Source organism: Pyxicephalus adspersus, chromosome 7, assembly GCF_032062135.1.
Source record: "Pyxicephalus adspersus chromosome 7, UCB_Pads_2.0, whole genome shotgun sequence".
Classification (NCBI taxonomy): Eukaryota; Metazoa; Chordata; class Amphibia; order Anura; family Pyxicephalidae; genus Pyxicephalus; species Pyxicephalus adspersus.
In genome coordinates, this window is record NC_092864.1 from 56651917 (window position 1) to 56677511 (window position 25595).

At 37.6% G+C, this 25595-nt stretch overlaps 1 protein-coding gene across 2 annotated transcripts in view; it reads left to right on the forward strand.

Moving 5' to 3' along the window:
- Window positions 1–25595, forward strand: part of ERBB4 (erb-b2 receptor tyrosine kinase 4) — a 510543-nt gene that overhangs the window by 214624 nt on the left and 270324 nt on the right. For both annotated transcript variants that reach the window (XM_072418550.1, XM_072418551.1), the window contains exon 2: window positions 21518–21669. In XM_072418550.1, coding sequence (XP_072274651.1) covers window positions 21518–21669 — 152 coding nt within the window. The remainder of the gene's footprint in view (window positions 1–21517; window positions 21670–25595) is intronic.

The window sequence follows — 25595 nt, forward strand, 5'->3', positions numbered from 1 at the left end:
ATTTGAGCTTGTGGTTAATAGGTAACTAATAAGAAGTAATAATAAGCCTGTAGATTGTTTGTTAAGTTTAAGCACACTTAGCCATTACTTATCCAGCAGACCCACTGGGAAACTTCTGAAGTAGTTAATATATCACAAGCGGGAGGAAGCTGAGTGGCTATATAAGCATACCTCAGGGCTGCTAGTTCTTGCTTGAACTGGCTGTCTCAGAAAAACAGGCTGAAGGTTGCACGTCTGACACTGCTCTGATTTATCCTGCCTGCTCCTGAAAAGAGACAATGGGACTTCGCAGTGGGACCATCTGAGATATAATAAAGAAAGATACACTGCAATAATTCCCCATTTTAGGATACCAAGATTGAAAGGCCGACATAAACACACATTTGGGCTTATATAATAATGCAGAGCAAAGAGCTTTGAGACTGCAGTGTCAATGTACTAGTTTCCTGGGGCCTCTATTATCTGATTGCCATAGACACAAAACAAAATGAATGCCAGTAGAATGGACTGTCATGATCTGAGAACCTTTCTGGAACACCTTTTCAGGGCTTGTCCTATAGAAAAATGTGTTGTTTTTGTATTATTTAGTTTAACATACTGCTTTGAGTATTGTTTCTAGGAAATGGTTTACTAAAAATAATCAGAACTATAGCTGAATTTTGAGCACCAAAACATTAATTTACATATATTTCCAATAAACATAGGGGATTTAAATCCACTAAGCTTGCACAAATATCTTTGTAAATCAAAATATTACTCCAGAAAAGTATTAGTGCCATCACCACTGTGCATACAGCAAATCAGTTGGTTGGATCAAGCAGGTCTTCCGACTACAGACAACTTCATGGGCATATACATACCAATATGTACTCAGCTTTCACCCAAGATTCACAAGATTCAAATTAGTTTTCTAATTGGATTCAGTTCATTCAGTTGGTCTGATAAAAGTTGTGTGAATCCTTGAAGAGAACAAAAAGAGCCTTAAGATTTCAGCAAGACTTCACCTCAAACTGTATATTAAGGAAACAGTTTACCTGCTATCCCACCTTATGAAAGTCTGAGATCTCAAAGTGTCAGTGGTGGAAAGAAGTTCTTATACCATCAGACAGATTTTACCTTTCCTTGGCATCTCAATAAATATAGACTGTACATAGAAACAAGGTTTAAAGAAGTAGGGTGCTTCACGTAACATGTAAGGAGCATTGACAAATCTGTGGATTGCAATGGCGTACAATGGATTCTAAACAACTCAAGATAACCTTGCTGACTTCTTGACTTTAGCATAGTTCTTGGAAAGTATTAATTATTCTCTGATTGATTTCTCCTCTCTGGTATTGTTCTGACTTAGAGAGGGCAATAGTCCTCCTCAATGGACAAAAAATAACTGTATTAGCAACTAGGCTTCCAAGACATTCACACTTGAAAGACTGCACTGGTTAGTTGTCAGATTTAAAGTTTTTAATAAGTCAGATGTTAATCAAAAATCTAACTTTTCTCAGCCTTTGGCCTCTTTACTGCCATTGGATGTTTGGATTTAGAGTTCCACAAGATCAGTGGATCTAGATACTGTAGTATACAGAGACAGATGCAAAGCACCACAACACACACTTTTTTCTTTTTTATTCTGTGAGTTACTAACAACATGATATTCGTGACACACAAAGGGGGAGCAGACCTTTGCACTGTTCTGTCAATATTATATAGACATACACTACAACATAAACATGGCAATGCATGAGACATTATTTATTTAGCAAACCAGTACAAACAGTAGTGATGTTATTTACAATCTAGATTTAGCAATCAATTGTCGGTTTAATGTCATATCAGTTTGAAGATGGTTTCTGGTTGGTGGCAACAGATAGCTCAATTGGTGGATCATCATTTCTAGTTTCTATTGACTTGTTAAATTGGCTTAATAGTCTGGTAACTGGTAAATTATTAATTACCAGGAAAAATCGAGGGCTTGGCAATATAGTTTGCTTGCTTAAACCATACCAGTAAGACTGAACTAATTTCATTTTGCAAAAAAAGGAGATAATAATAGCAAGATCACACAGAGCAAGAAAAGCAAGGAAACAATGCCAATAAATGAAAGAGAACACTTTGTGTAACAAAACTAAGCCAATGGCATTGTGTAAGAACAGTAACCAAAATCAAAGGAACATATACTTACAAAACTAAAGTAATTACACCATGGTAGAACAGAAAGCAATAATGATAAGTCTACTCACTGAGTTTATAGACTAAGGTAAATGCACTGTGAAAGGACAGGAATCAATGATTACAAGTAAGTACCTTGAGCAGCAAGAGTAAACCTACAATGCTGTGTGAAGGAAGGAATAAGAGGACAGTCTATTTTGTAACAAGGGTAAACTAACTTAAACTAACAGGAGTCAATAAAAGGCAGACGGTACCTTAGGTATCAAGAGTGAGGGCCCTTTTATCAAGAAGTGGCGAATAGATTGTGTGCTCCTTTTTACAAACCTGTTTATTAACTTAATAATCCCAAATAATCAAAATGAGTTTTCCCTGGTGAACAGGGGGATATTGGTAATATAGGGGAATAGTGGTAAGTTAATGACCTGAAAGCAGTGTTTCTCAATTAGGGTTCCTCTGGAGGTTGCTAAGGGTTCCTTAAGTAATAAGCAATTTGTGCCTCTCAGGTTAGTTTAATAACACCAACAATATTTTTAGCTATCTGTCTGGATGGCACTATTCCCAATGACCTGCAAAGGCATTCTTGCTACTTACCACTATACCAATAATTAACAAAAGTGTAGAAAAGATATTCAAACAGATTTCAATATTCTAAACAAACACCACAGATCTCCATTGAAGCTTATGGCATTTTCCACCTTTAATGAGGGGTTTCTTTGCCAAAAGGGATGACCAATGTAGTTCATTAGTTGCATTAAATAGAATTGATAAATGGCCAGTAAGAAATAGGGATAAATATCATAAAAATGATGACAATATTCCTTTACTTTTGATAAATGTGCCCTTAAACAAACAATACTGTGTAAGAACAGGTGTCAACTATACAAGACTGAATACCTAAACTACATCAACAGCACTGTGTACCAAACAGGAGCCAATAGTGCCGGAACAGTACCTTGAGTAACAAGATTTACCCTGATAACCTTGGTAATACCAAAGGCTAATCATTGTAGTACTATACTTTGAGTAAAGAAACCAAACCAACCGTAATTTTAAGAAAATTAAGAAAATACCCAAGAGCCTTTCATGGCAATACCATACAATGGGTAATGAGACTAAACTAACTGTACTATGTAAAATCGCGAGTCAATATTAGCAAGATTAGATTTTGGGATTCCTGTGCTGTCCAATAGCAAGAGTTCCTTGAATATAATTTTGCTTGGAAAACAGTTTACTCAAGGAAAACAAGTCCTCTGTAGAGAATGATAAAGAGATTTATTAAGGGAAGGTGTATACCTTAGCACCAAGCTTCACTAGACCCCCTCCAGCTTTTATATGAAAACTTTTCCCTCTCCTCAGATATGTTTTCTGACTGACAATTATCTCATAATGAAAAACAAGTCACAATTAATAAGCTTCAAAACTCATACCTGCTACATCTAGTTAATGATTTAATGAAGTGAGGGAGGGCCTCATAGAAAGACGTGTAAACACACACACTCGATTTCCAATTAGAATTTACATCCGTCTGGCGCCCTGGGGCCCTGTGTGATAAAATGGAGAGCGATTCTGGGAAGATTTCATTTAACTTGTTACTGAATCAGATTGGTAATGCCTAAAATTCTCAGCATGTGAACAGTATGTGCAGTTTGACATAGCTATGGACTTTGCTAATTCTCTAAATAATTTTTCAGTTTTTCCTGCAACACACATGGGACAATAGGTTTATATATTAGTTATAACATTCACAAAAGTACTGTTGCATTGGTTGTAAAATTGTTCAACTGACCTGTCACTATATATGCCTGTGACACGCTCCAAAGTTGGAAACGGAGAAAGGGAAAAAAGAAGAGGGAAGAATGAGTGCCAATCTATATGGGAAGACCATGCTTCTTGGTAGGCAGATAGTATACCCCATGTCTCTAATTATAGTGTTAAGTGGTGACATATTTCCAGCTTTAAGAAAACCTTTGCTAGGTACACACCTACAACCTATGCAATGTCAACAGGTTTGCTTTAATCACTGGGCCAACCATCAGTTCTGTCATGTAGGGAGAGTTCAAAGTCCTTTAAAAACTATATTACTCAATTTATAGTTTATTACTTTTTATAATATATAATATGTTAATAAACCTGTGTAAAAAACAATTAGTGGTTTGTGATGGTTTTACTCAATACACTGTACTCACTTTTGGTATACCTATGCACTCATTGGGTTATGTTGGTCAGATCAGCAATAAGACGGCCTTTTTCTAGTAGTGGCAATGTGTACAGAATAAAAGCTGACAATGTCTCAATCACCAATTAAAGACATATAGGGTTGTACAAATGGAGGTATTTGAAGCCCCAGCCTTACATACCAAAAGGACAGTGCTGGAGTACTTGAGGTATAGACACAAGAGGGTAAACGCAAAGCAATTGCATTGATAAGGACCGAGAAGCCTGCAAGCCGGTCAATATTGCATTGTATAATATAGTCAATATGCATTGTCCCAACCTGAGACCTTTGCCCCCTACTGTGCTTTGTTATTCTTGGTATATCACTGTGCACAGAAATTTTAAATTGTCAGTCCTGTGAAGATAAATTGGCCTTGGTGCAGTTGGGAATTGATAAAAGCAGGGGGGAGTTACGAGTGTTAACAGGGGTTAATAAATGCAGGAAGTGAAGACATAGAAAGAATAGGGATAGAAAGAAGGGGTTTAATTTAGATACAAAAGACTGAAAACAAAAAATAGGACTAAAAAGTAAACAAAATAGCAATAAATTTAAGGATGATAGTGTATCCAGACACTCCACAATTATTGTATCTGTGGACATGTTATTTAAAAAACTATCAAATATTTTTATTTTCTAATTTTTAAAATGTTGTCAGTTAATACAAAACGCTGTGTTTATGAGAAACATATAATATTGGTAAAAATGTATTTTTCAGGGGACGTAATCTTTTTTACACTGGTTATGCTTTGGAAGAACTATTGTTATCATTATCATAGTGCCAGTGAATCAGAGCTGACAATGGTGAACTGAAACTGGATTGGTTGTACCCGTTCACATTACCTGCTACATAAACCAGGCATTTGTAGGCCTAATACCTGCTATGTAGTTTTATTTTGACTTTTTATTTTCTGATTTATTTTACAGGGTGTAATAATTGTACATTACAGTTTTGGATATTGTGATATATATAAGGCACAATCAGATAATCTATAACCAGATAGAAAAGGCACACTTTGATGCAGCAGCGTACTTAAAAATACGTTTTCAGTTTTGTCTAAAACTTGAACAAGCGTTATGGGAAATAGCAGGAGTATTAATCAGCTTATTATAAATGCCATCATTTTTTTTCAGAACAGATGCTGAAGGCTCATACATCAGGAATATTGTATTTTTCAATGAGCTTCAGATCTATAAAAATTCCACGCTTGGTCAATAAATAAATACTTTTGAGGGTTTACAGAAAGCAAAGTGCGCTCCTTTATCAAGAACATGAAGATTTTTTTTAGCATCAGTAAAAAGTTGCCTCTTATTTTCCTGACCCTCTGTGAATCGCTATGAACTTCCCAGAGGGGATAACAGAAAGGTTACATTTCCACATCATGCTGTTGTGGTAAAGGAATTCAGAGCTGCCTGGATGAGGACAGAGGGCTGCCCAAGCACCTTAACATACAATTTGTCTAGCTAAAAGAAGGCCATGGTTCATACAAGGTCCATAGGAGGGCAGGCAGGGTGAGCCATACATTTCTCATCTGCTGCCAGTCACAAGTTTATATAGAAACACAATGCCAGAACTCATAGTGTGCAGAATTCAACAGTCAGAGGGCAGAGGCAGGTTTTACACTTTCTGATGCTCTAAATTGACACTTTAGAAATAGAACTTTTATACCTAATAGTTCACTAATGTTTAAAATTATTTCCAGGATTGTTTTCTGCTGAGAAAAAAAAAGAATATAGCTATACTTATAGTATCATGTCAACAGAACCTATTCCTAAAATATCACAGCATGCAGTTCTTTCAGGGACACAGAATGTAGTAAACACTTGACAAAAAGATGTAATTTTCCTTCACTAAAAATAAAAAAAGTTTTAGATGGAGTTTGATTTTAAAACAAATCTGAGATGGGCCTATATAGAATAATAATAAAAAAAAAAAAAACAGGTAAAAACACATTTAAATAATGTTACCATTGTTGCTACTTCAGAGGAAAATCTGAAGCTACAGGGTCTTTTAATTAATGTTGATCAAATTAAAAAATATATATATACATAGTCCTACAATACTGTTCCTATACTCCTAAATATTTATATTTTTTTGTTTTCCAAACATGATCTATCAAATGAATTTCAGGAATGTAAAATGGATTAGAAGAAGACGTGTTTATTTCCCACAGACACTATAAAAACCTGAAAATGGGGAAAAGCCAACAATTCAGTTCCCTCAACATGACACTTCACTTGTGTTCATGAGATATAGACATTCTGGGGACACAAAGGTCCCCTTTCTAAGGATTGTAGCTAAAACCATGTCAATCAATCAAATAAATGTTGGTAGACAGTCCTGGAGTTCTGGATTGCTTCTATCACCAGGTTTTAACTGGTACCTCTCAAATATTTATTGGTGTATGAGAAGTAATACATACCCACCATGGAGGTTCCACTTTAAGTAGTTATTTACTCTGATTTTCCTAGTAGGGATTCCTGGGATCACTAACAGTTGCAGGGGCTTCCTGAAGGTCCATCAGTGCAAATGGCTGCAAGTTTAAATAGTATTGTACAAGTGACAGGTTCTCTTTATGCATTATGGACCTTTCATCTGCTAGCAATTGTTACTGTAATTAGTTTGATTAATGAAATCTCCATTTTTGCAATCTTGTTATGGCACGTTAAAAAAATGGCAAAAATTGTAGAATATGAGGGATTGATATCCCCCTGGAAGCTGGATGTGACGGCTTAAATGAACAGTGAATACAACAATTACAGTCGGAGGAGATAAAGATTTGATTTATTCAGTGTAATTGGTGGAGAGATCATATTTCATTGGTATTTGACAGTTGGAGATGGATTCAAGCCATAGCTAAGCTTTCTTCCACCTTAACATCTTCACTTCCAGACCACATCACTGAAAATGATGAATGAAAAGCCTTCCGAAGAACTGACCTCTTTACTAAAGACAGTTTGTCATATACAAGAACCGAATGGGGACATCATATAGGTACACCGAATTCCTCCTAAAATTTGTGTATTTAAAATGTGGAAGAAATATACTATGATACAGCAATGTCCCCTATGTAACATAGTTTTCTTACCTATTGATTCTTCCAGTAGATAAGATCTTTTCTGCATTCAAACAGGCGACAACGCAGCAATGAAACTGCGCAGAAGTGTTGTCACCTTGTTGATGGAGTAGTTATGTATAACTATATGATATATAAATATATATATATATATATATATATATAAAAGTGACAATGTTATTAAAGTAGCTGACCCTTTTTAGAAAAAAAAGTTTAAACTACATAAAGCAAAACATACATTGAGCACTCCTGTCATTGTTAAAATGCATCGCTACCTCTGTGCCATGTATATAAAGTCAAGCTCATCAGCTGCCTGGCCTTATGCTGCCAGTTTTCCATCTCCTGGGTGTGCACAACAGAATAAATGGAGCGTTCAGTGTAAGCAAGTATGAATCGTGTTGAAATACTGTTACGCCTACTTTGGAGCTGTTAGGCAGTAAGATTTATCAGCACGTGGTCACACAGATCAGAGGGCAATAAAAGAAATAGCCCAGAAAGAGGGACCAAATGTAGATCCTTCTATATAATTACTTAAGACTTTTGCACAAACCAATCCATGACTGGTTCTCTTTAATGTCATGTTTGATCACTTTTTAGACTTGCTTGTGCTTTATTAGTCATGGTAAAATAGTCCTACTTATCATTTTCCCCAGAATTCTCTTTGGAAAGTGCAGAAAGTTCCTAAATGCACATGGATATTGGCTACCTAAGGGAGTAAGGGATATATATTCTCTCTGCAGTACATCAGGGGTTAAAATGATCATGGCTTCTCCAGCACCTAGTCTTCTGCAGCTAAGATTCAGAGGTGTTTAACCAAACGTTATTAAAAAGCAGCCAGAGCTCATAATCATAAAAACACATCCCAATGACATTGAAATCATGGCAGTAATTTTACAGAACATTTAAATCCAAGTTGCAGCCAGCCGGAGAGTTCCCATTAACTGCATGCCCATTCCGGAGGCTCCTGCCAGGCCGCACTCAGAGATTCCCCTTCATGCTACACTTCCTAGTGCAGATAAAATAAATCTCCAGCGCCAGGCTGGGACACAAGACATGTCTGTGACATTCTACAAGAATCACTGATCTGGGCCTCAGCCGTGCCATTATCTGCCATCATCACCTCCATACATCGCTAAGTCTTCTCATCAATCAGTGCCATTAACCCCACGAGTGCCGCAGACAAAGGACGGCTGGGATTGTGGGATCTGGTGCACTGACCTTTGTCATTTAAGTCAATATCAGTATATTGTGTAGCACATATATGAAAATGTTGTCTACCGGATGTCTTTGTACAATAGCTTGTTTAATAAATCTGTGCAGATATAGAAGCTATCGTATTTTGCTATACTCATGCCTGCTATGATTAAATCTTCTGGTGACTGTACGACTTTTATTGTTTAGAAAAACAAACCCGTCTAGTATGTATTTCAGACATCTTTGTAGGTTATTACCTGCTTCTATTCTGTAGGTCCTGAAACAAGTCATTGAAGCCACTCCCCAAACAGATTGCTACATGTAAGAATTATTCCCAGCACTGTAATGATAAAATGGTGTCAAATGTACTTTACTACGGTGGTAAAAGACTTATTGCAGTAAAACCACGATGAGCATACTTATATTCAATCTCAACTAAAGACTGTAGACTAAAATAGAGAACTAATCAAAAGCCCATGCAATGCGATATCTTGTAGCAACCAATGTACAGAACTTTTCCCCCGAGGTACAGAACCCTTCCCTTAGTTTTAGAGACCCATAACTAGGTGAAGAATGAAATGGAAATCTGTTATAACATTTCACATTTGCTTTTGTAGCGATTTAAAATGTTTTTAAACAAATTATATTTGAATACATCTTTTTAAAAATATTTACAAATAATTTAATTATTTTTATAAATATTTTTTAAATAAAAAAATTAAATATTTTAGATTTGTTTATAGTAAACTCCAACAATACATTTAAAGGAATCCCATACTAGATACCCCATATTATAAGGATTTTATGTGACCATTGTATTTTTCTCTGTTCTGTGGATATTTATGTATTCTTCATCTTCTTAGTGAAAGAGTCTCCCTTCTTTATGCCAACCTGAGCTAATCACTAACATCGAAACTCCAATTACAGGGGATTCCTAAAATCATAAACCCAAACTCAAGTAGACTTTTGGAAATTCATGGAACCATTCACATTAAAGGATGATTTTTTTGGAATATTTAAGAAAATCAAATCTAGATGTAGACTCTATTTGAAAGGCAAATGCTGCAATACGACTTGTTTCTATTATTTGGAGTTCTTATATCAAGTTGAGGTTTCCTATAGGACTTCTTCATACCTATGTGTTTATTATGCCCCCGATCATTTTATAGCACTGGTCTACAGATTGGCACCAATGCACAGTAAATCGCTTACTAACAGGAATGGCGGCATACATCAACCCATCTGCCTAAATAAAACAAAAAACAGCAGGATAATAATGACAAATTATTGTAAATTTATCAAATACAGATCCTTCTATGCTGGAGTTAGGTGTTCTGTAAACCTAAACATCCAATCATTCATTTTTTTACCTGTGGCACTATGAACCATATTTGGCAATGTCACCATGCATTTATTTATTGTGATGCTTATTATCCGCCATCACATTTCTCCATTCTGCAATGTCCAATATAATAAAAACACTTGTTCAGGCCTATACCGCTGTCAGACAATAACCATCTCTAACCAACCATCAATAGACGTGGCCAGCTAAACGTAGGTCAGGTATAGCACAGTATTGTTGCATGTCATTATTCTACCTTCCGTGTAATAAAATGTCCATGGTTCATGAACAAGCCAATGACAGATGACATTTTCTGTCTTGCGTCTGATGACAGACCGTCTTGCACATTGGCCAATGGAGAAGAGGCAGGCCTGGTATTCATGACGTCCGTCCTATCTCCTTCTGGGCTTTGTCCACTGTCTCTGTGTCATAATTCTCACCGTCTGTCGTGTTGGAAGCCGCACAAGGCCCATGGGAGGGTCTGTCTAATATTCTAGCGATCTCATTATTGTCAAATTACATGCGCTGACCTTCACTGTCATCTCGCAGCAACACACCGCTAGATTCAAGGACACCGTGTGTCAGGATAGGTACTCACGACTTACAATCTGTGCTGCTAACCCATTCACTGACAAAAAGGAAGTTTTAATTCATCATCAGATCTCTGCGGAATTACATGGCTGAACTAATCCCAAACTAACGGCAAACAAATAGAATGGAAACACTATCCTATACTCTTCTCTATGCTCTTATATCTGGAAAGGTTTTAAAAATAACCATACTCCTTTTGTGAATGTGCTCCTAACGTTTTTTAGGAAGCAAACACTGCATAAGACGTGAAAGCTATAATACTAGAATAGAAGTCAAATGTTCTTCTTGTCAGTCCTGTAATGGGTTTGATTTAGAGATCTGCTTTAGTACGTCTCATCAAGGAATTGTTTCTATATTATAACTTATTATTATACCCAGTCAGCAAACTGTTACATAGATGAATAATTCTTGCAAATTTGATATTTTAAGTTAGGGAAGTGACAGGATCAGTCCAGCCACAATGACATTTCAGTTTGGGCAGATGCTGGTGAGTAAAGCCACTTGACAGTTTTTTATATCTCCTAAGGACTTAAGGACTCCTGTAGTGCAGTCTCTGCTTTTCAGTTTGCAAGCATGTACACCTGCCATGGCTTTTAAAGTAGACTTGCTCTCAAATAGTAATATAAAATAGTCTCAACAGTCTTGCTGGGATTAACAATAGGAAGTAACAGAAAGGATTAAAAAAAAATATTGTTCTACATTTTCTATTGCTGCAAGACTATCATGTTACCTTCAGCTAACTTTGAGGTCCACCCCAAAGTTTCAAAGTAGGCAGAGGTAAAATCAAGAACTAAGTTAAAGACCTCTTAGGAGAAATAAGGAATCATTAGATGGTTTCAAAAAACAATCCTGGTTTTACTGGCTATGAAATGTACATACCCCTGCCAGACTCTACAGCTTGGTTGGTGACCTGACATTTATATACTGATGCTTGGCCACCTTACCAGCCTGTGACTAACTGCATTCCTCAAGGACCACATACAGGACATAAAAAGTCATGGCTCCTTGTAGACCATAGCTTACTAAATGTACTGTTGTCTGTTCAAATAATTAAATAAATATAAATGTTTGTGAATCCTGGCCCTTAAGAACTGGAGTTGGACACCACAAGACAATTAGGGACCATCAACAGCTCATCCTTCTGCTTGATCTCTTTTTCTGTTATGTTACTTGTCAGTCAAGGATTGGAGTTGAACACCGGGAGACCATTGGTAGCTTACCCCTCCATTTTCTTTGTTCTACTGATATTGTGTCAACACATGTGCATGCGTTAGAGTGTGATTGGCTCCTAGTGATCATCTTTCTTCTCCTAGTCCTATAATGTTGCTGTATAGAAAAATAGGTTGATCCCAAATCCATTTACAGTATTTGCATAAGCTGCAATCAAATACATTCAGTTTTTTCTAACTTATATTTAACTGACATTTGTGTTATTTTCTATCTTGTTGGAAATTCAGCTTTAAGGGAAATAGGTTAAAAGAGGGCAATGCTGAGTAAGTATACGAAAGAACACCGAAAAACATATATTATCAAGAGAAGGAATTTATTCTTTACTCTGGCAGAGCAATAGGCAGACACCAGCAGGAGCGAAGAGATACACAGTTCTGATATTGTGCTTTGTTTCAGACAGGCGCACAGAGCGATAGATAACTGTGAGCGATTAGATATGTGTTTTATGCTGACCCAGGGAGAATGAAACTCAACAATAAGTTGGACTGGGCGAGGAAGCGAGAGAGGCTGGACAGCCGTGGAAGCTGGGGAGAGATTAAGGGCTCTTACTAACACAGAGCCAATAAGCTTTTGGCAATGATAAGTGTAATGAGTTTTACCTAGGCCTGTGATCCAGATACACTATATTTAAATACTATTTCTGCAAACTTGTCTTGGAAATAAATGTTGTAAATCAAGTCCCAGGAGATGTCTAAGTTACCTTATCTGCTGTGTGTTCTGCTTGTTTTAATAGATTACTGCTCTTACTTCACATAGTATCGTCACCATTTCATCAGGCTTTATCCTACTTACTTCTAATAATATTGGTGGGTAAATATGTTGGCAATGTGTAAGAATGTCCATGGTCAAAGCAAACCAAGGAATTTGTCATACATTAGTATTTTCAAAGATCATCGTAGATATATAAGGATTTTTTCACTGATTAAGCAGGAGGAGTGCAAGATTCGTTTTAGGTTTTTCAAGAAAAGTAAGGCTACGAGTGGCACAGTGGCTCTGAGGTTGGCACTCTTGCCTTTGCCGTGCCAGGTCCCAGATTCACATCTTGTCCAGGACACTATCTGCATTCAGTTCTCCCTGTTTTTGTGTGGGTTTCCTCCCACAATCTGAACAAATGTGGTTAAAGTAAATTGGCTTTCCCCCAAATTGACCTTAGACTGTGATAATGACATATGGCTATGGTGGGACATTGGATTGTGAGCCGCTTTGAGGGACAGTCAGTGACAGGACTGTGGACTCGGTGAAGGGCTGAGCAATATGTTGGCTCTAAATAAATGCTAGTAATGACGAAAATAATAATAATAATAAAGACCTCCTACCCATAGGAACCTATTTGATTTTGTAGTTCAGCACCATTTCAAAGAAAGATTTTTTGCCCTACCATTTGGTCAAAATAATGAATACATCCACTATTGCAATGGTGTATATCAGGGGTGTCAAACTCAAATACGCAGTGGGCCAAAGTTAAAAACGTAGACAAAGTCACGGGCCAAACTTGCAACTGAAATAGCACTGCTACTACAATTCCCTGCGTCAAGAAAACAGTCCACTGTGGGGCCACGCATAGGCAGAGAGGCCGTTGGTCTATAGATGCGAGTGTTGCTGCTACCACAATTCCCGGCATTACATGCATCTATAAAACAGTCCAATGCGGGGCCACACATAGGCAGAGAGCCCACTGGTCTATAAACGCGATTGATACCGGGAATTGTAGTAGTGTCGCTATTTCCATCCAGCTGCAAATTCATATCTAGGATTCCCTTTGGGGCCAAAAAAAAGACATTGCGGGACAGATTTGGCCCACGGGCCAGAGTTTGACGCCCCTGGTGTATATATTTATTATGTATGGTTTTAAAGTAATATTGGTGGTTTTCTGTAAAAGAAATGTGGTCCTTTCCTAAATGGATGTACAGAATAGAGCACCTGGAGGTCTGGAGTTTGTATTGTTTATAAGATTACTGTTTTTGAACCATTTGAGTTTAGCTGTTTCTCTGAGATGCAAAAATTGGTTTCTTAAAGTTTAAATTATAAAAAGGAAGTTTTGGCTAGGTGGTGGTGGAGGGGGTTGTACAACTTTCAGTTTTGTTAGTGCTTTCAGTGTCCCCATGAAAGATATTAGTTTTGTCTAACTGTCCTGATCACCAGTGTCACCAGGAATTTCGACTAGCCACCAGAGAACAAGGATTTTTTTCAATGGGAACATCTGTTAGAAAAGTTGGGAAGAGTATTAGTAACACTGTAACAATCAAAATATTTAGGTAAAATATAATTAAAAAGTAATATAAAAGATTTCATCCATTGTTAGAAAAAAGCAAATGAAGTAGAGAAAGAGTTGTCTTAAAGCATTTTGGATCGCCCTAGATGTTGTTATTTTTATTTCTTTCTGGACTTTCATTAAATGTTCTAATTGGTTAATTTTGTTAGTGGCCTATTATTTTTTAAGATGTTTATAAAATTCAAAGTAAGGCATAGGAAATCCCATGACCATACAAAGCTTTAGGTTTCTCCAAAGATCAAGTGACGCCACAGATGCTGATGCACTGCTTTATGATCTGTAATAGACTGCTTTAGTGTCATTACACAAGGATGACCCCAATCTTTCTCTATACTACTTACAATGGCATTCGCACCCTTTCCTGTCCCGAAATCTGGAGTGTCTGCTCTTTTCTGTGCTCATTTACTTGGGCCATTGAGCTTCTGTGGTTTTTCTGTAAGGGAAAGGGTTCATTTTCCATGCACAGACATCCGGCAGAATTTATGGGTCTGTCGTCATGTATAGAGTGCCTCCATAAATCAGGGATATAAATGAGCAGATAAATGCAAGCAGATAGAAAGAGGCAGGACTGTGCAGGCGGTTGTGAGATGTATGGGAAGCAGCAGTTATTCCCTGGATAGGGCACACAATACAGGGGTCATGTCTCACTTTTAGTCTTCAGTTACAATTTTTTTAACAATCTGTTGCCAACATTAGACAGGGCCAATGAATTCTTTATGTCCTAACCACAGGGTACTTAAAATTTAAAAGCAGATTTTTAGTTTTTCTTTTCATAGGCATCGTAGAATATGGTTTAAAACTCAATTATGTTTTTTTTTAATTTATTTTTTATCTTTAGATAGATAGATAGATAGATAGACAGACAGACAGACAGAAAGATAGATAGATAGATAGATAGATAGATAGATAGATAGATAGAATCCAAGTGAGAGCTGTCATGGCTGCATCCTTTAAAAATAGTTAATTTGGTTGCTTTAATAATTAAAGTAATTCCTACTCTGCAAAGTGAACATTCCCATATCTAATGTTGTGTTCACTTTAATTAAGCAGAAAATATAAACATTAAGAGAAAATATACCTGAACAAATAAGAGATTTGTCCATATTTTACTTAAATTTATTGAAACCCTACACATACCCATGCATGCTTGCACCCTTTTGGGTACATGTTGCATATTCTCATATTCCCTTACATCAGGGGTCGGCAAACTCCGGTGGGGTCGGCAAACTTTAGGCCAGATACGGCCTAGCCGGTAGTTTGTTCCGGCCTAACCCCCCCTGGCCGATCCGGCCTAATGCCCGTGGCTCCAGGGCCACAGGTTGCCAGCAGATTGGCCAGGGGGCGTTAGGAACTACCGAAGCCCGAGCCGCTGGAGCTCCGGTGCCGCATCCTTGCTGTTGCCTATTTACCACAGCCTGCGATGATACTTCCGCCGCGGTAAAAAGGGAAAGCTCCCCGAAGGTAAATCCCTCCCCTCCGCAATGCATACGGAGGGGAGGGATTTCACTTCAGGGGGCGTTACCTGGTGATGGGCGGAGCCATTAGGGCAGGTCCAGCATAGTGTGCTCCTGCCCACCCCATGAATGGCCTAGTGGCCATAAAACTTTGCCTTACATGAAACAGTAAGATTCATTTACCAAATATGTTTAGGCTGTTCACTTAGCAAAGTGAATTATTACTATTATTATGTGATGGATAGTTCACTTAGCTTAGTGAATCAGATGAAGCTAAAGCTGGCTTGAGGAATTCAATTCTGTGCAGTGAAAAATCCCTTTTAATTTACTTACATTTTGTTTTTATATTTTGTAGCATGTGATTGGGTAAGGTGTATTTTGACCATATTCAGTAAACTAAGTAAATTATTCCTTGCAGAGTAATAATTCATTTTGTTAAGTGAAGAAGTTAAATTTCTTTTTGCCTGCAGTGCACTCCTGTGCAGTATATGTCGTGCATGGTTACTTTGCAAAGTGAATGTTACCTTAGCTAGGAGAATATAATGATGCTACATTCACTTTAAAGTACAAGGAAAGTTACAAAAGTAAATGGATTAAACATAAAAGAATACATTTTAAAATGAAAGGATGAAACAAATGTGGTTTCAAATTAACATTTTCCGTTACATGACATGATACTGAGCAGCACTGTAATCCCTCAGATTACCCTCTTATCTTCAACTCTGCTGCCCAAGGGCTGAGACACCATAGATTTTATTAGTTTGCATGCATGAGAATTAACCTCCTATTGGCAACACTTTATTACCAGGAATATCAGCAAAGGCAGTGGGCAGCAAGGGGTTAAACCTCACGCTCATAGGCGATCAAAATCTCATGTGCAGTTGAGCCCTTGCAGCTTTCCAGTAATTAGACTCATTCATTATTTAGGATAGTTTAATCTGATGATATAATAAGTGAAACACTCGGAACATGCAGCAATAATAAATGGGCCTTACACAGCTGAAAGCACTAAACAAAAAACACATTTAACGAGGGAATTAATGAAACAGAAATCTCCCCTCATCGCCTTAGATTTAATAAAGGAAAATGAGGAATTGTCAGACAGTTCTCTGTTGGCATATACAGCAGAATATTTTATGTTGCCTTCTGAGAGTTCTAAGGCTGCGTCCTGCCAGATCAGGTAGGATGTTCCTGGAATGTTTTACAACCAAACAAGGGATAAAACACAAGGCGTACTACCCCAGACTCCCACAAATATAGATTGTGTAGCACACATATGTGACACGTATTTGTATTGGTTTAGGAACAGGTGAATAAAATGTAACATGGGGCTTTATTCAAAGGACTTGTTTATTCATAGTCCCAATATCGTTTTTTTCAGCCCAAAAAAGTCACTAGGAGGTGGAGGTTTTTGGCAGAGGAGACAAATCTTTTGCTAAACAAACCTTTTTTCCTGATCCAGGTGTGTTTTTGCTTTTTGCCAGGAGACATGCCATGCAGTGTAGACTCGGACTTTGTGTAACTCCTGAGCACATGCGTTACATCATCTGTGGCTATCTAATGTGCCATAATGATTTTCCATTTTTTAGTCAGCATTCCAACTCATCCCAAAGACATTCAGGTTGAGGTCAAGGCTAATAAGCTAACTTTGTGAACAGGGGCCCAGTTATTCTGGAAATGGAAAGAACTTTCCACCAACTGTCATACTGATTCCCCACAATGGAAACACTTAAACTCAACAACTTTCAGGACTGTATATAGATATTTGTGATCAAACAGTGTTTTACCAAAAAAAGATAGTTCAGTTTAGCAATGGATGCATGAAAAAGTAAAGTACCAAGCAAAAAGACTGTGGCCCCTGTATGCAAATATGAACCTAAAAACAAAAATCTACACTATTTTGCAGCTTATTGGTCCTGGATGTGGTTGCAGCAGTGGAGGGATTGTCCAACAACTGGTATCTTAGCACGAGCAATCTTTCCCCTAATGGAAGAGATCACTATAAATGTAATTCATTGGAAATTTAGAAACAGCTCTTGGCAGGAATTTGTTCAACATGAAGCATATGTACAGTAAATATGAGAAGCATGGGGATATTTACCTCACCTTTTACTAGCAATAAAGTGCATTTTTTTCACTGTCGTCAAGCCCAATCATTCTTCGGCAATGCTATACTGGCCTGGTGCTTGCATTTTCTAAATGAACCCTGTCAATTCTTCTTTGTCTACAGTTAAAATGGAGCTTGCTGTTGCTTTCATATGCACGGATGGCAGCAGTCAATTTATTTTTCCACTGAGAAAAATTTTTAGTCCCTGGGATACACGTACCAAGCTGACAAGGAATTTTTAAGAAGAAAAAGTTTTATATTCACTAGTAGTTCAGATAATTCTGCCAACTTATAATATATTTTCCTTTATTTTTGTATTTTTTTGTGAGCGATGCACCTTGGGATGCAGAGTTGTTATATTACATATTGATATATGTGAACGCCTGTCCAATACCTGTAAGCTGCTGGGATACAATCACTTATTTATGATTGTGTTCTAGCCTGCATAACTCTCTAGAAAGTTCCAAAGAAGATTCACAAGAAATATAAGAAAACCATTTAGCTGCCTGGTTTCAGGTTCTGCATGTTGGCCACTCAAAGGGGAGTTCAGTACGTGTACGCCATATTCCCCATGCTGGAAAACAGAAGGCCACTGGCTTATGTAAGGGCTTGAGGCAACGTCAAAAAATGATGTAGGCAATTAGCAAGAAAGCTAATTAACTTGTGACAGCTCCATTCTGCTTGCGATCTGTGAGACACTTTTCACATTTCAGCTTCACAATTGCTCTATTTAGAATTAGGAGATTATTTATTTTGCATAAATAGAAATACAACTACAGAGAACCAGAACTGGATTTGGTAATGTTGGCCAATCAATGTGCTAAGATGCTCACCTCAATATCATACATTCATTTGTGGCTTTCCAATAAAATATTTGTATATAATTCTCTGGCTATAATCTATGAAATGCAGGATAGAAGCTATACACGGTAATTAGTAGGTGGCCATTTGGTTTATGGGTGTATGAAGAGTATGAAAATTTTAAAGATATGCATACTACATGAGTGTCTAGCTATATTCATGTGCAACTCTAATATAAAAGCCTTAAAGCCAGATCTAGAATGAAAGATGTTGAAAAATGCTCTGAGAAATTAGGAATTTATTAAAAGGGCTGTATGTCAGAAAGTATTTGGTAAGATAATCTAATCATACAGGACCATATGCTTGGGAGTGCCACCATCAATGGTATACACAATAAGCATGCATTGCGGTACAAAGGATAGCTGGGCATGTTGGAGGATGGAACATTGTGCTAATGTAAGCAGACAGGGCAATGAAAACTGTTATTGCAAAAATTTGAGCAATACACCTACTAAAATTTGTTTTCAAAGTTGTCAGGAACTTGAACGAGGTAAACATCTTCCTACCTGTCTGACCATCATCTATTCTTCCATCCACTTGTCACATTTCTGTCTCACAACCAAGTGTCTTAATCATACAGAACTAAAAAATTGAGGTCATAACTCCAACCTTGATTACTGCATGGTTGATAACAGAATACAATAGGATTGCTGGATACAGTAGGTCATTCAGAGACAAATGATCCTGTTAGAGTTGAGTGCAATGAGTGCAAATAATGAAGAAGATGGTGGCAATCAGTATAAGCCTCTGGGAGAAGCGGACAGAGGGCTGCGTGTGTGCGGTAAATATGCCATATCTGTGCTCAAGGCATGTCACCTGCTACAGGGCTTCCCCCTTTACAAACACAAGTTCAGGTTCATGGGGTGTCCTCAAGGAATAACAGCTGATATCACAGATGGCAGATCACTTATTTGGCAAGGGTTGAGGTGTGCAAATCAATTCCTTTAATTACTTGTCAAGTCCATTTTTAAAAGGAGAGTTAAGGACCCTGAAAAAGAAGGACAAGATTGAAAGAATAAAAAGAAATAGAATTTTATAAAAAAAAAATAAAATAAATTTATTTATTAAAAAAGAATAATATATATATATTCTCGTGGAAGACTTTAAAGCACAGAAGCCATATTTTACAGATAAACTGAATTATAACTTTACAAACAACATATATCTTTATTAAAAAGTCTAAAATGATGTCCAATAAACCAAACTTATATTACACAGACATGGATGGTGTAAAGGCAGCCCTATAACTGTATTATTATGGTATACTTTTTTATAACACCATTGTAGCACACTGAAAGTTGAACATGCTTTTAGTGTTAGACTTGAGCAGGCCCTAAGATTAGGGTGTTTGGCCAGATATACAGTATGTTACAGACTGTTCTGGTTCTTTCAAGGTTTCTTTCTTAATAACCTAAAAGAGGATATGTTGGGAGATTCTAGTAATGTTAGAGCTATCTGTTATAATCTGCAGCCTTTTATTACATTAGGGGTCCATAACTCACTAACCTGGTGGGATTTCTGGACACTTTGCTGGATAAAACCATTCCTATTCAAGTTCTGCGTGAGTACCTAATGACAATAACCTATGGCCATAAATCAGATTTATTTTACTAGCCAGTAAATTTGTAGTTTTTTGCTTTTTCAGACCTGATATCCTGATGTGACTATTCATATATAATGGTTGTTAACTTTCTTCAATTTGCCTTAGCACTTGTTGAACCCCTGGGTTGAAGAAGTTCTCATGTGTGCAGAAATCACTCAAATATAAAGACCTAATTTTTTTAGGGATACACATCCCACATCTTGTTGGGCAGCAAATATTGTCCTATGCTTAGTTTCTTTATGTTTTTTGGTGTTCTGTTTCATTTTTTATATCAAAGAAAGTGTGTAAAAGCTGCTTCTTTTATATGTCTGAATGTAGGATGAAAGGTGAGAATAATGTTGGAGGCAGGGAAATGGAACAGAATAACACAAAGCATAGGACTAAACATGATAACAGCAAACCAAAAAATGGAAAATATATTACTGTAATACCAGCAGTCTAAGCATGCTGCAACCTGTGAGCTGTACAGGCTTAAGGTTTCATTCCTCTTCGTGGTCAGGTGTAAGACATTGCCGACCTCTCCAGAACTAAACAGGTTAATCAGTTTGACTGCAGGCTCACCAGGAGTAAGACTTATGGCAGGAATATTTGAAGTTACACTGCTTCCCCAGGGAGAAGATTAGGAATATTATTAGGCAGGCTGCTGTACTGTGTTCGGCAGCATTTGTCTGGTTCAATGGAACATTTCCTTTTCCCACAAGCTGAACAGGATTAACAAAGAAATGTTATCACTGCAGATAGAGATAAATATGTTCTGACACTGATAGAAAATAACAGACGATGCACGTCTGTAAAAAGCAAACTACTGGCAACTATAGCATCTTAGTAAATATACAGTACACGGGATTACCAATAGATGCGGTACATACAAGTAACCTGTTATGGCTATGTATGTATGTTGTTGGTCATTTTTGGATAACTGAAGATCATAGGCAATCATTATAGAGCACATCATCTTCATGGGGCACAAACCCAGGGATGTTCTTGCTACAAAGAGATACTAAGTGTATTTTTATTGTCATATGTTAAAATTAAACCTTGAGATGTGTGCATGGATAACAGCTGCTCTGCTGGGAAGTTTACCTTTTAATTTCAGTCAATGACATTGGTGTTTCAGCAGTTTAAGAAATACCACTTGATCAAGAATATGACTTAACACGGGGTATTGTTACCAAAGTGATGAATACATGGGCATGCCTTGTTTCTATATACGCTTTCTGGTATTTTCTGTCATCATAATTGTGGAGTTGTAGACTTCAGTATACAAATAAATACAGCAAAAGATGTTTCATTGAAGAAAAGTTTAGTACATGACTGTAAAGAAACCCTAAATGTAATTTCCAGTTAAGATTGTGGTGACATCACTTATCTTTTATGACATTGTACTTATATCTACTCTGTTTTCTTGTAGTATGTACCGGAACAGAGAACAAACTGAGCTCCCTTTCTGATTTGGATCAACAGTACAAAGCCTTGCGCAAGTACTATGAGAACTGTGAAGTGGTCATGGGAAATCTGGAGATCACCAGCATTGAACATGGGCGGAACCTCAGCTTTTTACGGGTACAATTATAACTAATGTTACTTTTTTTCTAATATCTGCTCATGTTTAAAATATATATATAGCTGTATCAATTTTGGTTTCATTGATAACCTACCTATTATCTAATGCTTGTCCATTTATGCAACATTTTATTTGGGAAGGTATAATTTAACTAAGTGTGCATCTTACTTGGAAAGTTAGAGTATATTGATTGTGGGAGTATACGAGGCAAAGAATCTGCTGCTCATACAGAAGTTCTGGTAGGGGAGTAGGGATAAAAAGTGATAGCCACTGAACAACAGGTGCAAAGAGATGGGAGGTGACTGGAAATAAAAAGAAAGGAAGCACACTGAAGGTATTAAGTTCCAGAGAGAATGCAGATACTAAATTATCATGCAATGGAGAAGGAGAGGAAATACACAATAAATTGATCAATAATAGGGGTAAGTGAAAGTGTAGAGGCAGATAAGAGAATAATTAGTGTGTGGTATTGAGAAGGAAGTGGGCTCTGATTGTGGACAGAAAACATAGCAGGCCTAACTGGCCAGGGTGTACAGCGGTATCTTATGGTTCTGTCCTTTTTTCACAATCCAATTGCTACATCTTGGAAAAGAAGGAAAGAAAACCCTGAAAATGTCTTCAGTTCTGAGCTACTTTGGATAGATTAGTGCACATAAGCTAAGCATGTGCTAGCATATTGGAGAACACAGGCCAATTTACGTCTATTTAAAAGAGACCCTGTTACCAGATCATTTGTTTTATATAATATGGGCTCTATTTATAAAGCAGGGAATATGAAATTCCCTCAGTCATCCCCTAGTGAGAATCAATTACTGCCAGTTAAATACATGGATATAGAATATCCCCACCAGGGGTGTAGTCGTAAAGAAAGAAGATGGTACTATCCATGTCGAGCGCGCATGCACATCATTGTTATGTAAATACCTCATTCCCGAAAAAAGTGAGGGCACGGCGTGCCCACACGTGCCCGCCCCACTACATCTCTGATCCCCACTAGGGAATGTTTAGGGGAATATCTGAGTCCTTGTTTTATAAATAGAGCCCTATATGCGCATTTAACATTTTATGAATGTTGTTTATACTGGGCATTTCTTCCTCCCTTGTGCTGAAGTCCATAAACTGTAGCTGAGCACTACCATCTTGAATGTCATCTCAGATACCCCAATAGGTGACACACTATAGTCTTCTTCTTCACTCCTACCCTGGCTGCTACTACATTCAATGTTTAGGTTGGTGAAAAGATTTCTTTTAAGGACTGAACATTTCACTTGTTACACTTTAATTGGCATAGAGGAAACTTCACTGGTGGTACACTGCTGATTAAAGAATGAGAAGTAGTGCACTGAGCAACTAGGTAATGCTAGTATATATACCATGTGTATAAAGATTTATAGTTCTCTAGAAGAAATATGAGGCCAATATAGTATTACTTTATTATTTGTGTGCAAGAAATCTTGTTTGCAAGAAATCAGTCTACTAACATAATCATTTGTAATATAACATACAATGCTGTCTACATTTTGTAGACAGGGCCTCTTTCCGTGGATTCTTCAGTTGACATTTGGGCAGCTGGTAAGAGAATCAAGGACTGAGGTGGAGGAGAGATACATGCAGGGCCTGTCACCCATTGACATGAGCCATGTGCAGCCAGCGTGTGACCCAGGGGAGGGAAGTGACTGAGGAGATACTGTCAGTCTGCATGACATGTGGACTACACATCACTGACATGGATATAGTAGTCACATCTCCAGAGTTACCTTCTGCCTGTCTGTCAAGAAACCTTTTTATTGTTAACCCACCAAGTGAATGCAAGCAGAGACATGAAACAAAGAAAAAATGTTAAAAAGTACCCCTTTGTGAACTATTTAAAATGTGTAAATTCTTTATTTGTATCACTTTGGAGTGATAGCTATCACAAATAATACAAATAATACAAATTATACAAATAATACAATAATACAAATAATACATAAATATAGGGGCCATTTTACCTGCCAAATAAACTGTATTTCTGGTAATCTAGTTTTGAGATTTAAACAGCAGCACAAGCATAACAGTCCTCTCTAGCATGACACATGACATTGTATTTTTTTCTGCAGTTAAATAACTCCTAAAAGTTTTGTCTATACCCCAGCCTGTAACTAGGCAGGAAAAAGAGAAGCAGCACACTAGTGAGCTCCTTACTCTATCACTCAGCTATATCTTTCTATCAGCATGTCCCTTGTTTAAAACACAACTGGCTGACCCCTTGTGCTGCTTCCCCCACTTATGATGCTTATGCTGCTTCTATTTAACAATATATTTACTTATAAATTTGGAGTACTCTGTTCTCTCTTGGGGCCAGCAAGACCCATCAGTGCTGCCATATGCAGACTTTTCTTTAACCATCTCCCTAAAGGCTTTCAAGTACACATTTTCATAGGGTGTATGGGAAAAGGGCTGTGTATGTGTAGTACTATGCTATGTCATCAGATCAAAGCCATTGCCCAGTGTAGGCCACAGTTTTATGTTCAGGGTGCCTGCTGATGGATGACATGTGGACGGCATAGGGTGAAGGGGTGCTGTCATTGTTACTATTTACAGTAACTCCTCCCCCATTCTTATGATTTAGCATAGACACTAAATTAAACCAAACTTTTAAAGGGGACCTATCACAACAATTTTTATTTATATTAAAGGGTAGATAACCCTTCTATATAAAGTAAAAATGTGCTTGTCTTTTTTTCTTTAAATGCCTTTATAAAAAAAAAGATAAGTCTCTCTTCTTTTGTCTTAACCGCTACGTCAGTAAAGACTGAACTGGAGCGCAGAGCCTCCTGGGATACTTACGTCATTTATCCCAGGTGGCTTCCAGCTGCTCCTTCTGCACATGCCTGATATTGGGCATGCGCAATAGGGTCCTTTCAGGCACTGAATAAAAAGGTGCTGATGTCAGGCATGCGCGCTAAGAACGATACCCATTTTTTTACAATCACAGCAGGATACATCACCCGATATTGCGAATGCTTAGTGCCAGATCGGGTGAAATGACCAGAAGAAGGAAGAAGACAGAATAAGATTGCGATTCCTGGAGCTTCCTTCTTGCTAGGACGAAGGAAGATTTCAGGACGGCACAGGGCTGAATCAAGGACAGCTCTCGAGGGATCAAGAGCTCTGCTGAAGTAAAGGTAAGTGTCATTTGTTTTATTTTAATGATAGTACCGCTTTAACGGTCACCCCTCCATTACCTACCCTGGTTATGAAAATGTAACTCCCCCCTTCCAACTAACTTGGCCCCATCTCTAAACAACTCCCTAAAACTAAAATATATTGACACCAGAAAGGTATGGCAGTGATTGCTTATTTTATTGAAAATAGTTACTAAAATGGTATTACGTTTGGTTGTAGATTTCTTGACTGGTTCTCTTTAAATTTTGCATTGAAGCATAGGTCTCTCTTGACAGTCATAGACATGTTGCAGCCAAAGTCTCCTAAGCGCTCACAGTCAGATCGGCCTAGGACCCTCCCTAAGCATTAAATGTCATAGAGCGAGCTTTTCATTGGGATCTCTGTCTAATTATGGATGAAATGAAACTACAAAACTCATTACACATATCATTTAAGCTGAGTCTAAATCACAGCAGCCTTCCCAGAGGTAAAAGGTAGCAGCTCACACACACTCTCACACAGTGTTCCAACCTAATAAATCCATTTTTCATTTAAATGCCTCAGCCACTAGAGACAGTTCTTCTATTCTCTGCTGTTCAGCAATCCCTTGCTTAAAATGTTGCAGTGCCTGATCGCATTATAATCAGCAAACAACACTGCAGTTCCTTTAGCACAAAAAAAGCGTTAATGGTGAAATATATAAATGCATCCTAACAAATGTCCGTGTTCAGATGGACTAAGGCGTGAGGGTTTATAACTGCAACTCACAGCAGGAGGA